Source organism: Alosa pseudoharengus, unplaced genomic scaffold (genome assembly GCF_046254945.1).
Source record: "Alosa pseudoharengus isolate Yale_2024_CS ecotype anadromous, Long Island Sound unplaced genomic scaffold, YU_APseudo_1.1 YU_APseudo_1.1_scf_2, whole genome shotgun sequence".
NCBI classification, from domain to species: domain Eukaryota; kingdom Metazoa; phylum Chordata; class Actinopteri; order Clupeiformes; family Clupeidae; genus Alosa; species Alosa pseudoharengus.
This window is the reverse complement of record NW_027468663.1, coordinates 36,330,404-36,342,425: the sequence shown is the minus strand read 5'-3', so window position 1 is coordinate 36,342,425 and position 12,022 is coordinate 36,330,404. Positions and strand designations below refer to the sequence as shown.

Genomic DNA, 12,022 nt, shown 5'->3' with positions numbered 1-12,022 from the left:
ATTTAAATGGCAGGCAAAGAGCAAAGTCTGTCAACAAGCACAGTTGTTGTGCATGAGCAATAGCTATGGTGTGGCATGTATAGGGGCAGTCGTGGCCTGCTGGTTAGGGCCTCGGGCTTGGAACCGAAGGGTTGCCGGTTCACCTGTGAAAATATATTTTGGATATGCACACCCGTTTTCCACAAGCACTGAACTGACTCATTAGTGTTTGTGGTTAAGGTCCTGTGATGTTAAGTTAGCGAGTTGATTTGGCCCTATTATTAAATTAGATTCAGTTAGACTTAAGACTGTGCACTTTGCCCATCATTCAAATGAGGACCTGAAGTCTTTTTCGAGAGAGTGTATGTACAGACAAGGGATTTCACATCAGCTGAACTTTTTTTTGATTTCATGTTGCTTTTGTTTACCCATCAACCCACCTAGGCAAGGACAATGAACAGCACCACACCCTCATCCGTAGTGGTTGGACCCATCACTGACCCACATGCTCTTATTTTGCATGCATGTGGTCAGTTCGTCAATCTCATCCTAGGACCCCCAGTCCATGGTGTTGTAGACCAGGACTTGTGAGTCGTCAGACATCTTCTTCCTGAACCAGGCCGTGGCCGAAATCTTCTGCTGTCTCTCTGCAGTCCTCTATATGGTGCATATGATGATGCCCTATGTATGTCAGCTGAATAGAGCTAAGGCTTTCTTTGATGGCTTCTTCTTGTCAGGACGACCCCTGTTCCAGATGTGTGTGTGCGTGGAGCGGTACTTGGCGGTGCTTCAACCAACGCTCTTCTTGAGGTTGAAACCATTGAGGTACAGAGTGTCCGTGTCAGCTGTGGTCTGGCTGCTAGTGTTGGGGGTCTGCCTGAGCACCACGTTTATGTTAGGCGCCATCCCTTATGCAATATATGGGTCTGTACTGTTTGTGTTCACTGTGGATCTGTTCTGCTGCGTGTCTGTCCTCTGGGCTCTGAAGCGGCCCGGGCCAGCTGACAAACCCAGAGAACCTGGACGAGAGAGGAAGGAGGAGGGGGGGAGGCAGGCAGCCAAACAGAGCACAAAACAGAGCATAAAATAAAGATGATTAACTTCCAGCCTACCAGGGCATAGTTTCACCATGTAGGATGGGTTTCTTCTTGGGTTTCCCATTGCATGCTAGAAATGTGTGTGTGTGTGTGTGTGTGTGTTTGCAAAAGGGGAAAGATTCATTTTTTGTGCTTTGTACAAAACGGCTGTCACCTTTTGACTTTCTATGGCATTCTCTGATAATGTTACATAACACAGTATGTGACATTTCCCAACTGCAATCCAGCTACAATCCAGAATGCTGTGGCCCCTGTTCATTGAGCTCCACTGGCTTCCCTTAGCTGCCTGCATCAAATTCAAGTCACAAGTGATTTCTGGGTCTGCACCCACTTACTTAAGTGCTTAGGCGCTGCGCTCCTCTGAGGAACATTGTCTGGCATTGCTGCCCCCACTCCCATGGCAATCCAGACTTTTTTCATCTGTGGTCCCCCGATGGTGGAACAATCTGCCAAGCTCCATCAGAGCAGGGGCGTCCCTCTCTATCTTCAAAAAACTCTTGAAGACACAACTCTTCCAAGAATACCTCCTATCCTAACGCTTCTGACAGCCTCACACACCTAATACGCACTAGTACTACCACCCTTCTTCCCTCCTCCCTCTACTTCCCTCTCTTCTCTTCCACCCTTCTTCCCTCCTCCCTCTACTTCCCTCTCTTCTCTTCTACCCTTCTTCCCTCCTCCCTCTACTTCCCTCTCTTCTCTTCTCTATCACCTCTTATATCACTTCTCCTCCATACTTCTACTAGTTCTTAATGTATAAACATTACTATCCTCGAGCACAGATACAGCGATAACTCCTAGCTATATTCTTCTCTGCTCTGTAGTTAAACGTTATTCTAATGCTTTAGTTGTAGCCCTGTAGTTTAAAAGATTAAATCCTATAATGCTAAAATGTCAATAGGTTAAATTTGTATTATATTGCTGTAGTGTAGCTCTGTGGCTTAAATCTAAAACTGCTTAAATGTTAACAGCCTAAATGTTATTCCACTGCTGTAAGTCTCTTTGGCCAAATCAATAAATGTAAATAATAAGAGTAAGGGATAAAGGTAAATGGCAAATATGAACCATAATTTATGTCTACACTGTATATCATTGGTAATTGAGCTAAAGTAAAGATCTGATAAGTAGTTTTGCATAAATTATTATGGCTGTATTGATTTAAAAGCCTAATAATGTGGTGGGTCCACCAGACCCGGGAATATCTGCTGTGTAACAAAAATATGAACACCTAAAAATAAAAGAGTTTGATTCCAAAATGCTATATCTCCATTTTTGAAAACATGTTATTTAATTGTGTATTTCAGGTAATATCAATAAAATTGCAGTTGTGTTGGTTTGATTGAGTAAAGATAAATGTAGTAACAATAACCCAATTACAGTTCCAGTAAAATTACTTGTAGAACGAATGTGTAAAATGGAGGATATAGCATTTTGAAACCAAACTCTTCAAATACAAAAACATTGCTGATACCCAGTTGACCCACCCAATTGCAAATTCCATCACTGAGGTCTGAAAGATTTGCCTTTAAAATGATGTAATGGTGATTTATGTATCGTTTAAACTAACAGTGGACAACCAGATGTGATAAGGGAGACAGAGACACTGGGAGGATGGTGTTAAAGACGAACAGTCAATAAGTGGGTTTCATGAGAAATGTGAACATTTATATGGAATACTGATAACTATTTGACATCATCATGCTGTATGTAAGGGATAATGTATAGAACGCCGATCATTATCGGCAAATAGGTCCTGGGTGAACCGGACCCCGATGCAGCGGAGGGGTCTTGTTCGGACCTGAAGGGACCTATTTCCCGATAATGACCGGCGTTCCATACATTATCCCGCTTATTACACGCTACTTCCCAAAACTAAACAAGAAACTCCCCACGATATGACTCTTTAGCCTACATAGCCTATAGCATATTTGTTACCATTTCATCGTGGCTTTAGCTGAGAAACAAATAGTTTGCAACAACACATGCTGAACTTGAATTCTTAGAACACAGCTAATCAGCCGTCTGCTTTCACTTTTGAATGAAGTTCCAGTACTTGTGGACTAATATGAAAGACGTGAATAGAGTACTAAAGTGTGACATCACGTTTCCGTAGCAACCAATTTTCTGTTCTACACAAACCAAATTAACAACGTGAAATAGGCTACTATGCCAGACCAAAGTTTTATAGAAAAGGAACTGTTTTTTTTGCCAATTGATAAGCAGTTTGCCTTTCCGATGATTGAAGCAAATATTGAGAATAGATCGTCTTTTGTGAAACTAACTTTGTGTAAACCGCTGTTGACATGGTGCAGTGCTGAATGCAATCAACATCTAGGCTATTGACTGCTTCAGAGTGGCTGGCTATGTGCATGCACAAACATGTACTTAAAACAACCCTTAACGTTCGTTTTCAAAACTGTGCAACTCACTGAGTGGTTAGTGAAGTTCGTTGATGTTCCAAAACAAGTAGTGTAGCGAAATACAGTTTCTGTCGTGTTTTATTTGGCATTTTGTAAAATCCCGGATTTAAACACGGATTTAAATCATACATGGAAAATCCCGGATTTAACACGGATTTAAATCATACATACAAAATCATATATTTGTTTTTAATAATCAACAAACACCACTAACCACTCGGTGAGTTGCACAGTTTTGAAAACGAACGTTAAGGGTTATTTTAAGGACATGTTTGTGCATGCCCATAGCCAGCCACTCTGAAGCAGTCAAAGGCGAAAGGTGTCCAGACTCTAGTTCATCCAAAAAAAAACAGAAAGGGACACAAAGTGCTAAATACTGGAATTATCCTTTAACAAGGCCATTATTGCGCTACTGCCACCAACTGACATGAAAGAGTATTTATTTAATTACATTGCAGGCACAGATGCTCAACAATGGCACATCCTAGCCTACTATTTGCAACAACTAAATAGTAAATGTTTTTGGACCTTGGACAATTTCCCACGGCACACCTGAAGATCACTCACGGCACACTGGTTGAAAATCACTGCTCTATTAGATGCATAAACCCCATTTTCCTTTACAGCGGTCTGTTATACTTAGCAACGGTCTGTTAGCAAGAAATATCAGACCACCGAACATTAGGAAGGCCCATTCAAGTGAATAGAGCATTCTTCAGCATTATGAAGAGCCGTGTAATAATCACAGTTATTATGAGTGCTGTTAGCATAGCGTTGTGTAGTTTTCTGTGAATCTCGAGAACCGTAGAGCCAAGGAGGATCACATTTGTTTTGTATGTTGGGCTCAAGGGGCAATCTCAACTCATCCCATAACCACTCATTTAGCGCCACATAGTTAAAAATGAAAAAGCAAAACTGAGGCTCTATAATCGCAGGTATCTGACGTGTTCAGAACTGCACAAAATTTGACCTGTAGGGTCACTATTACACCCTCTAAATGCATGCATCAATGAGTTTCATGCAATTCCGTTCATGGGGGGAAATACAATAAATTAATTTATATGTACATTTAGTGACTATACACAAATCGGCCTGCAGATGGTAGTATTGAGTGAATGATTGCTCACACACAAAGACACACACACACACAGACCCCCATATGTGGACAACCTTGTGGGCACTGGACCTGAACCTGGGGGTGCCTGTGGGCACTGGACCCACCTGTGATGTGATAAGCTGTCACGATGGCTCCCTCCCAAAAGGTCATTTAATGTAAGTTCAGGTATAGTGGATGGGGAACTTTTATACCAGATCTCTCCATCATTACTTTTCATTAATTTGAAAATAAAATTTAATCCAGAAAATGAATGTAACCTTACCTTACCATTCAATCATGACTGCAGTGCCTCACTTAAGACAATATGTGTAAATGTTTTAGCTACCCTGACTGGGACTGGGTACTTGAAGCATACTTGTAAAACCGGTCTGATTAGTATGTGTGTGTGTGTGTTCTGTGATGCAGAAGTATGTAGACACGCCTGCCCTCTGAATCCAGTCTGTTCTTCCTGCATACCACATATAGAACTGAAGTAGAAAAAGAGAAGGGTAGCCAGTGTGATAGAGGGCAACGGGAGACTAAAAACGATAGCAAACAGGTGTTCATTTGGGCTTTTAGAAGGACTTAATCACAGGTAAGACAACACGCACACATCAACTCTGATGATGAACATGTCATTTCCCTTTGTGTTTGCTATTTTGGTCTAATACGTGTGTCTGTGTGTACTTGTGTGTGTGTGTGTGTGTACAGTATGCGTGCATCTGAATATGTGTGGCTGCACCTGTGTCTGTGTGTTTGTGTGTGTGTATGCGTGCATCTGTGTCTGTGTTTTTGTGATTGTGAGTCTGTATCAATCTGTGAGGTAGAGAGTGAGAGAGGTAGAGAAAAAATATTACGTGTTAATACATTTACAAATATTGTTATCCCCGCCCATTCTCACAGCAGAGTTTCTGTAGCACAGAAGACTGTTTTTAGTGTAGGCTGTGGATTGAAACCAGGGCCTGATGACCTGTGAGGTGTTCCCTGTATTTAACATAGGAATTATGAGGATTTCAGTATTGATGAATCCCGTTGCTGATGTCTTGATAGTGTTGCACTAATATGTCCCCCTCCACTCTCTCAACCTGCCCCTGAGTGTCAATAAGGAAGTGAAAGGCTGATTCATATCTATCAGTAGTTTGGTTGACTTGTTTGACACTGTTTGACTAAGTGCACCAGATTAGCTTGATGGTCTTTTGGGCCCCCATCATCGACTTCAATACCACACTGCCACCTAATCTTTACCTGACCCTAATGCCTTCCAGGCAGCGCTGCCTTGAAGTCGATGGTGGGGGCCCAAAAGACCGTATATCAAAGATTTACTGGAGTTGGTATTTCCCCAACTTTTTGAGTTGATTTGTGTGATTTTGTCAGTTCTGAGGAGAGGTGTGGTCATATGGCCATACTTGCCAGGCAGGCTTCCTGGTGGTGTAACTCTGGGAGCCTTGGAGTGGCTGGTCTTGCCTCATTCCACCGCTCAACATCAACAGTTGAAGAGTGTAGAAAAATACCCATTATCTTCTCCTACACACAACAGTTAGCCTTTCACCTGCTGCACCCTCCCGTACAAGTTCATTGTTTTTTGTGTGTGTGTGTGTGTGCGTGCGTGTTTGTGTGTGTGTGTGTGTGTGTGTGTGTGTGTGTGTGTGTGTGTGTGTCTGTCTGTCTGTCCGAGTTTGTGTGTGTTTGTGTGTGTGTGTGTGTGTGTGTTCTGTTTGTAATCTGACTCTCTAATCAATCTCTTTGATCTAATGTAACCTAACTCCAAAACTTGCTCAGAATGATTTATGAGATCAGGCCTATTGACGAAGTGCTATTTTAAGACACTTGTTTTTTCACTTATTAGGGTGAAATTCAGCTATGTACGTTTCCTAATCATATCACCTATTCAGGCTTTATTATCCTAATGGATAATGGGGCGTTTCAACACCTTAAAGCCTATCAACTAAACATTAAACTAAGGGTAACTAGATGTATCGCATAGTGGTACAAAATATGACCGCCGCTCAGTCCTGCACATTCTCTCCGCAAAAATAAATCACGCTTGTCAATTTGTCTCCATCTCCTACTCCATCCCCTACTCTTGTATGTAAATGACTGTGTGCATGTGTGTGTTTGCTTTTGTGTACTGTATATGTGTGCTTCTGTGTGTGTGTGTGTGTGTGTGTGTGTGTTTGTGTGTGTGTATGTCAAATATAGTAGTATCATCATCCTGTACCAGCACCCCTTTGTTCAACACCACCATCTAAAGGCCGATGGGTGTAAAGTCACTAAATGTACACATAAATGAATTTATTGTATGGGCCCAATGGATGAAATTCCACGGAACCTGGCATACCCCAAGAGGCTGTCAGGTTAATAATACCGCCCTTAGCTAATCCACTGTTTGCGTATCAACCACTCTGTAGTGGTTGATCAACGAAAAATACTGTCTCCATGGCTTATTTGATGTGTTTTAATGCAGAAAAAGACCCTGGGGTCAGTTTTCATCAGAGTTACACTTTAAAAAGATTTACTGTTGTTATTATTCTGTTAAAATGTAGTTTATTACATGCAGGTACGTGCAGGTATGACTATTATAAACTGTTCATTTCTAATTCCGCTTATTGTTATTTTTGTGCACACCTTTGGCCAAAAGCATTTGCGAAGATCCATAAGCCTAAAAATAAGAGGAAAATGTTGCACATTCTGGCTCCAAATGTACAGTATCACATGTACCAAATGTATCTAATTTCATTAGATAATGCTTCTTCTTTATGTTATGTTTATCCCAAGGTTTAGGTTAGTACCTTGTGAATATTTTTTTTTTTTTGGTGTGCATTACTCGGTCTATACAAGATCCATGAATATAAATCTAAAAGTGACCATCTCTTTCAGACCCAGTGGGGGACATCACCGGTATGGAGCTGCCCAGTAGATTCCTGTCAGAGGAGCAGTTCTGCTGCTCCATCTGTCTGGACATGTTCTCCAACCCTGTGTCCACGCCGTGTGGCCACAGCTTCTGCCTGGACTGCATCTCCTCCTACTGGGACGGCAAGAACAAGCAGAAGGTCTGGCAGTGCCCACTGTGCAAGGAGAGCTTCCGCCGGCGCCCCGACCTGCATGTCAACCACACGCTGAAGGAGATCACCGAGCAGTTCAAACGCATGGCCGAGGCTACCGACACGGCGTCCGCCATGGCCGCCACCAGCGTCACCGCGGCAGGGGTCTCCTCGGCTGCTGCCAACCCCACCTCGGCCGTCTTGCGCCAACCCAAAGAGCTGCCCAACGAGTTGATCAATGAGATGAAGAGCCGGTTCCAGAGGCCACTGCCCACTCACAGCGGCCAGCCGGCTCCACCTCCCTATGAGGCCCACTCTCCACCACCTGTGGGGGTCACGCGGCGCTTCACAATGGGCAGCCTTGGAGGCGAGACTTCCTCGGACGCGCCTCCATGCCCCGTGCACAGGCTAGGACTGGAGCTCTTTTGTCGTAATGACCAAGTGTGCGTTTGCACTGCCTGTATCGACAAGGAGCACTATGGACACTCAGTTGTACCTGCCAAGAGGGAGTGGGCCATCAAGAAGGTCTGGAACTGGTTGTGTGTCTCTGTATCTGTCTATGTTTGTATGTGTGTGTATATGCTCTTTCTCTCCTTTCCTGTGTTTGTGTTTGTGTATCTGTGAGTGTGTGTGTGTGTGTGTTTGTGTTCATGAAACATGAAATAATATGTATGACATAAATATATGATAAGAAGCGTTACCAGTGATAACAGAGGTGTTATGTTTAGAAATAGACAATTGGGTTCATTATAGGAATCTCAGCTGCTTCAGAGCAATGTCTTTTCTCCTGTCAGGCTCACATGGACATTGTGGAGGTGGAGCTAAAGGATATGATCGAGCTGAGGGAGAAGAAGGCCAAGGAGATCAGGTCCACCTTGGCTGATATTCAGGTACTTGCTCATGTCTTGAGTCAACCTACACTCCAATTGACTGTACAAATACGCTCTGCCACATGAACCCTGCTGACTAGCATGGCTGCATGGCCATATGTCACTTTCACGACTCACATCAGCTCTTAATGAAAATAACTTTGCCCGTCAACACAAAATAACATCACTTATCAATTTTACTGGTATAAGACGGTCATTATCTTTAGCCTGTTTTTATCTCTTCCCCTCTCTTTTATCTTTTAGAGTTTTTATCTCCAATATTTCCCACCTTGTTATTTGAATGGTTTCCTCTGTAAATTCTTTTTCTGTTATTCCATTTCTAAAGGTTTTGGCAGTGACACAAAGTCTGTGTTTCACAAACTTTGCTGCTTCAGTTTGTGTGGTGGTGATTCACACTGTTTCTAAATTATTGGGCAGAGTGCATCAGCTGCATATTACCAGTGTCTCATTATAAACTCTCTCTCTCTCTCTCCACCTCTCTGTCATGTTGTCCCATGTCTGACTCCCTCCATGTCTGTACCATGTTATCATTCCCCTCTTGCCCTCTCCCCTTACCTCCATGTCTGTAAGTTACAATGTTCACATTCGCCTGTGGCCCTGTCCCTGTCCCCTCACAGGCCAAAGCTGACCATGAGGTCCAGGGCAGTGCCAGCATGTTTACGTCTTTAGTGGCCACCATCGAGGCCAGGCAGGCCCAGCTGCTGGAGGTGGTGGAGCAAGGCCGCCTGTCCGCCGAGCTGCGGGCACAAGTGCTCCTGGGCGACCTGGAGCAGGAGACGGACGAGCTAAGGAGAAGGAGCGCTGCGTTCACACAGCTCTCCGAGTCCAACGATTACGTCTTCTTCCTCAAGGTCAGCTCTGGCAGAGTGGACATCTTCAAAACTGTCCAATGTCCATCATCTGCCTTTGTTTGTGAAAACAAATCATGCTTGGATTTATAATGAATGTTGTTGCGTGTATGTTAATATAATGTAATTGCATACCAGTGACAATCTGATTACATGTAACTCACATTCAGGCATATTTCAAGGTTCAGTGATAATGAGATCATGCAAGGCCATGTCTTATAGTTTAGGCTTTCTCCTTTTCTTGTGAGGAGAAACTGAGATTAAAGCCTGCTGCCGTTTGTGTGGAGCTGAACAGCCTTGCTTGAGTTCTGTTTATGTCTATTTACGGGTGTCCTGTGAAAAGGTTGACATAAATGTTTGATCACTGCCCAGCTGAGTGCACAACATATCTCTCCACGCGGGGTTGATCCACTCCGCTCCCTCTGCCTACACCCACTCTTTGCTTAACCCCCTCCTTCTGGAACATTCTGTTCCCTCCAGACCTTCCCATCACTCTCTACGCAAAGTCCTATGACACGTGAGTGGGCGCAGGTGTCGTTGACCCCTGACCCCATGGCTGGGGCGGTGCTGCGTGGCATCACTCATATGGTGGAGCGCCTTCAGGAGGAGCTTCGGAAGCTGCCGGAGATCTGTGAGAGCAGCTTGCCTTCATCAAATATTCATGCACACATGCTCAGCGCCATCTTACTGGCCCGCAAACACATGGTGGCACATACACACACACAATACTGTGGTGTGACATTCTGACATGTCAAGCAGCATTGTGCACATAAATACAGATATACTGTTTCTCGTCATTTACATTTATTTCTGCAGAAAATAAATTCAAATTTTACATTCTCATATTCGAATTGATTACTTTTTTAAATTGTAAACTGTACTTTACCAAGCGAATATTTGTTTAGTGTGCTTAAATCAGCTATAGTCAGTGCCATAAATTAAATATTAGTAAATAATAACTCAAGATTTACCTCATATTTCTGCTCACTTCAGGTTCGCATTCACAAACAGAAACATCACTTCCCTCATGTCAGCCAAGTAAGTTCATATTGCATCTTCTATCCAGAGAGCAAATTCAATTGTAACCACAGTGGTTTGTAAAAAACATATATCTCCTCTTAACTGATGTGAAACTTGTGTTTCAGGACAGCAGAGTGTGCAGGATTATGCAGGTAAAATATTCTGCCAGAATAACACAAAAATACATGTCAGGCACCTTCGCTGCCATCCTCTCCTCTCTTGATGTTTTTGAGGAAAAATGGTGCTACAACAGCGTGATGTGTGTTGTTGATAATGGCAAGCTACAGATTGCACATTTCTTTAATTAACTTTCCTAACTTTTACTTTTTGAGTACAGTGTCAAGTTGATCTTGATGTATTTTTAAGAGTGTAATAAAGAGTTTTTGAAAATTCATTCTCCTGACATCCTCTCCTCTGACTAAACTGTCCATTCTGTCATCATTCCGATCCAGAAAATGTGACCCTTGACCCCTCCACCGCTCACCCGAGGCTAGTCCTCTCCACCGACTACAAGCGGGTTCACTGCAGTGACCACTACCAGCCAGTGCCTGACTCTCCGCTGCGCTTTGACCGTGTCGTCTGTGTCTTGGCCGAGCAGGCATTTACGTCTGGTCGCCACTACTGGGAGGTGCACGTGGGGGGCAAGACTGACTGGGACCTGGGCATAGCCAGCCACGCCATCAACCGCAAGGGCAAGATCAATGTCAGCCCCGCACATGGTCTCTGGTTCCTCAGCCTGCGCAACAAACACGACTATGTCTTCCGCACTGACCCCTCCACTGCGCTGAACCTGCCCAGCAAGCCCCAGAGGATTGGAATCTTCGTGGACATGGACAACGGGCTGGTCTCCTTCTACGATGCGGGATCCAAGCACCTCATCTACACCTACACGGACACCTTCACTGCGGTCATCCACCCTTTCTTTAGCCCCTGCACCAACAAGTCGGGCAAAAATGAGTCTCCACTGGTCATCTGTCCCATCTCACAAGAGTAAGGGGAATGGGACATATCGATGCTAGACATAAGCATATTCTTTCTGTATTGTATATTGGTTCTGTATAATTTGGACTATGTGGACAAAATAAAACCTCAGATGTCAACCTCAGCTCAGCTGCTCTGTAACAGTAAAGTCAAGCCAAAATAATTCAGATCCTCAAAGGCTGCTATTTTAAAGAAAGAAGTAAACAACAGACACTTGAATTCCATGTTCCCTTCCTTATGACTAATTCATGTTGTGGCAGTACAAGTCATGCCACTTGCATCACTTTTGTCTTTAGTTGTTCCAAATAATCATATGTAAATAGGCCTACACAATGCACAGGATCCACTGGTTTTAAACATTTTCTAAATACATTACACCTATCTAGACAACTATTTAACTGTTATTGTAAAAACAAATCACAAAATAAAACTATGGATATAGACACATATTCACTCATAATTTCCTTCATATTAGGCACTGTTTTGCATATTTCTTTTTAATATTCCCAATCATTAACAGAGGATTATTAGATTCGATTCGATTTGATTCATTAGGTTAGGTTAGGTTAGATTAGATTAGATTCAACTTTATTGTCATAGTGCAGAGTACAGAGACAATGTCTAACCAGAAGTGTAAAAAAGCAGAAAAG

The 12,022-nt window shown here is 43.2% G+C and overlaps 1 protein-coding gene across 1 annotated transcript; it reads left to right on the top strand.

Moving 5' to 3' along the window:
* The first annotated feature begins 5,050 nt into the window (after positions 1–5,050).
* Positions 5,051–11,819, top strand: LOC143134446 (E3 ubiquitin-protein ligase TRIM21-like). The gene is made up of 8 exons (XM_076294855.1): positions 5,051–5,187; positions 7,470–8,158; positions 8,428–8,523; positions 9,141–9,374; positions 9,852–10,002; positions 10,365–10,409; positions 10,517–10,543; positions 10,844–11,819. Exons 2-8 carry the CDS (start codon positions 7,493–7,495, stop codon positions 11,383–11,385), a joined length of 1,761 nt encoding a protein of 586 aa, XP_076150970.1. The 5' UTR covers positions 5,051–5,187; positions 7,470–7,492; the 3' UTR covers positions 11,386–11,819.
* Positions 11,820–12,022: the final 203 nt, after the last annotated feature.

Bases quoted from the DNA above. Each gene is read 5' to 3' on its own strand.
- LOC143134446 (XM_076294855.1), top strand. From the start codon at position 7,493: ATGGAGCTGCCCAGTAGATTCCTGTCAGAGGAGCAGTTCTGCTGCTCC. The intron at 10,003-10,364 runs GTGAGAGCAGCT...TGCTCACTTCAG, and splicing joins TCGGAAGCTGCCGGAGATCT to GTTCGCATTCACAAACAGAA. The intron at 10,544-10,843 runs GTAAAATATTCT...ATTCCGATCCAG, and splicing joins GAGTGTGCAGGATTATGCAG to AAAATGTGACCCTTGACCCC.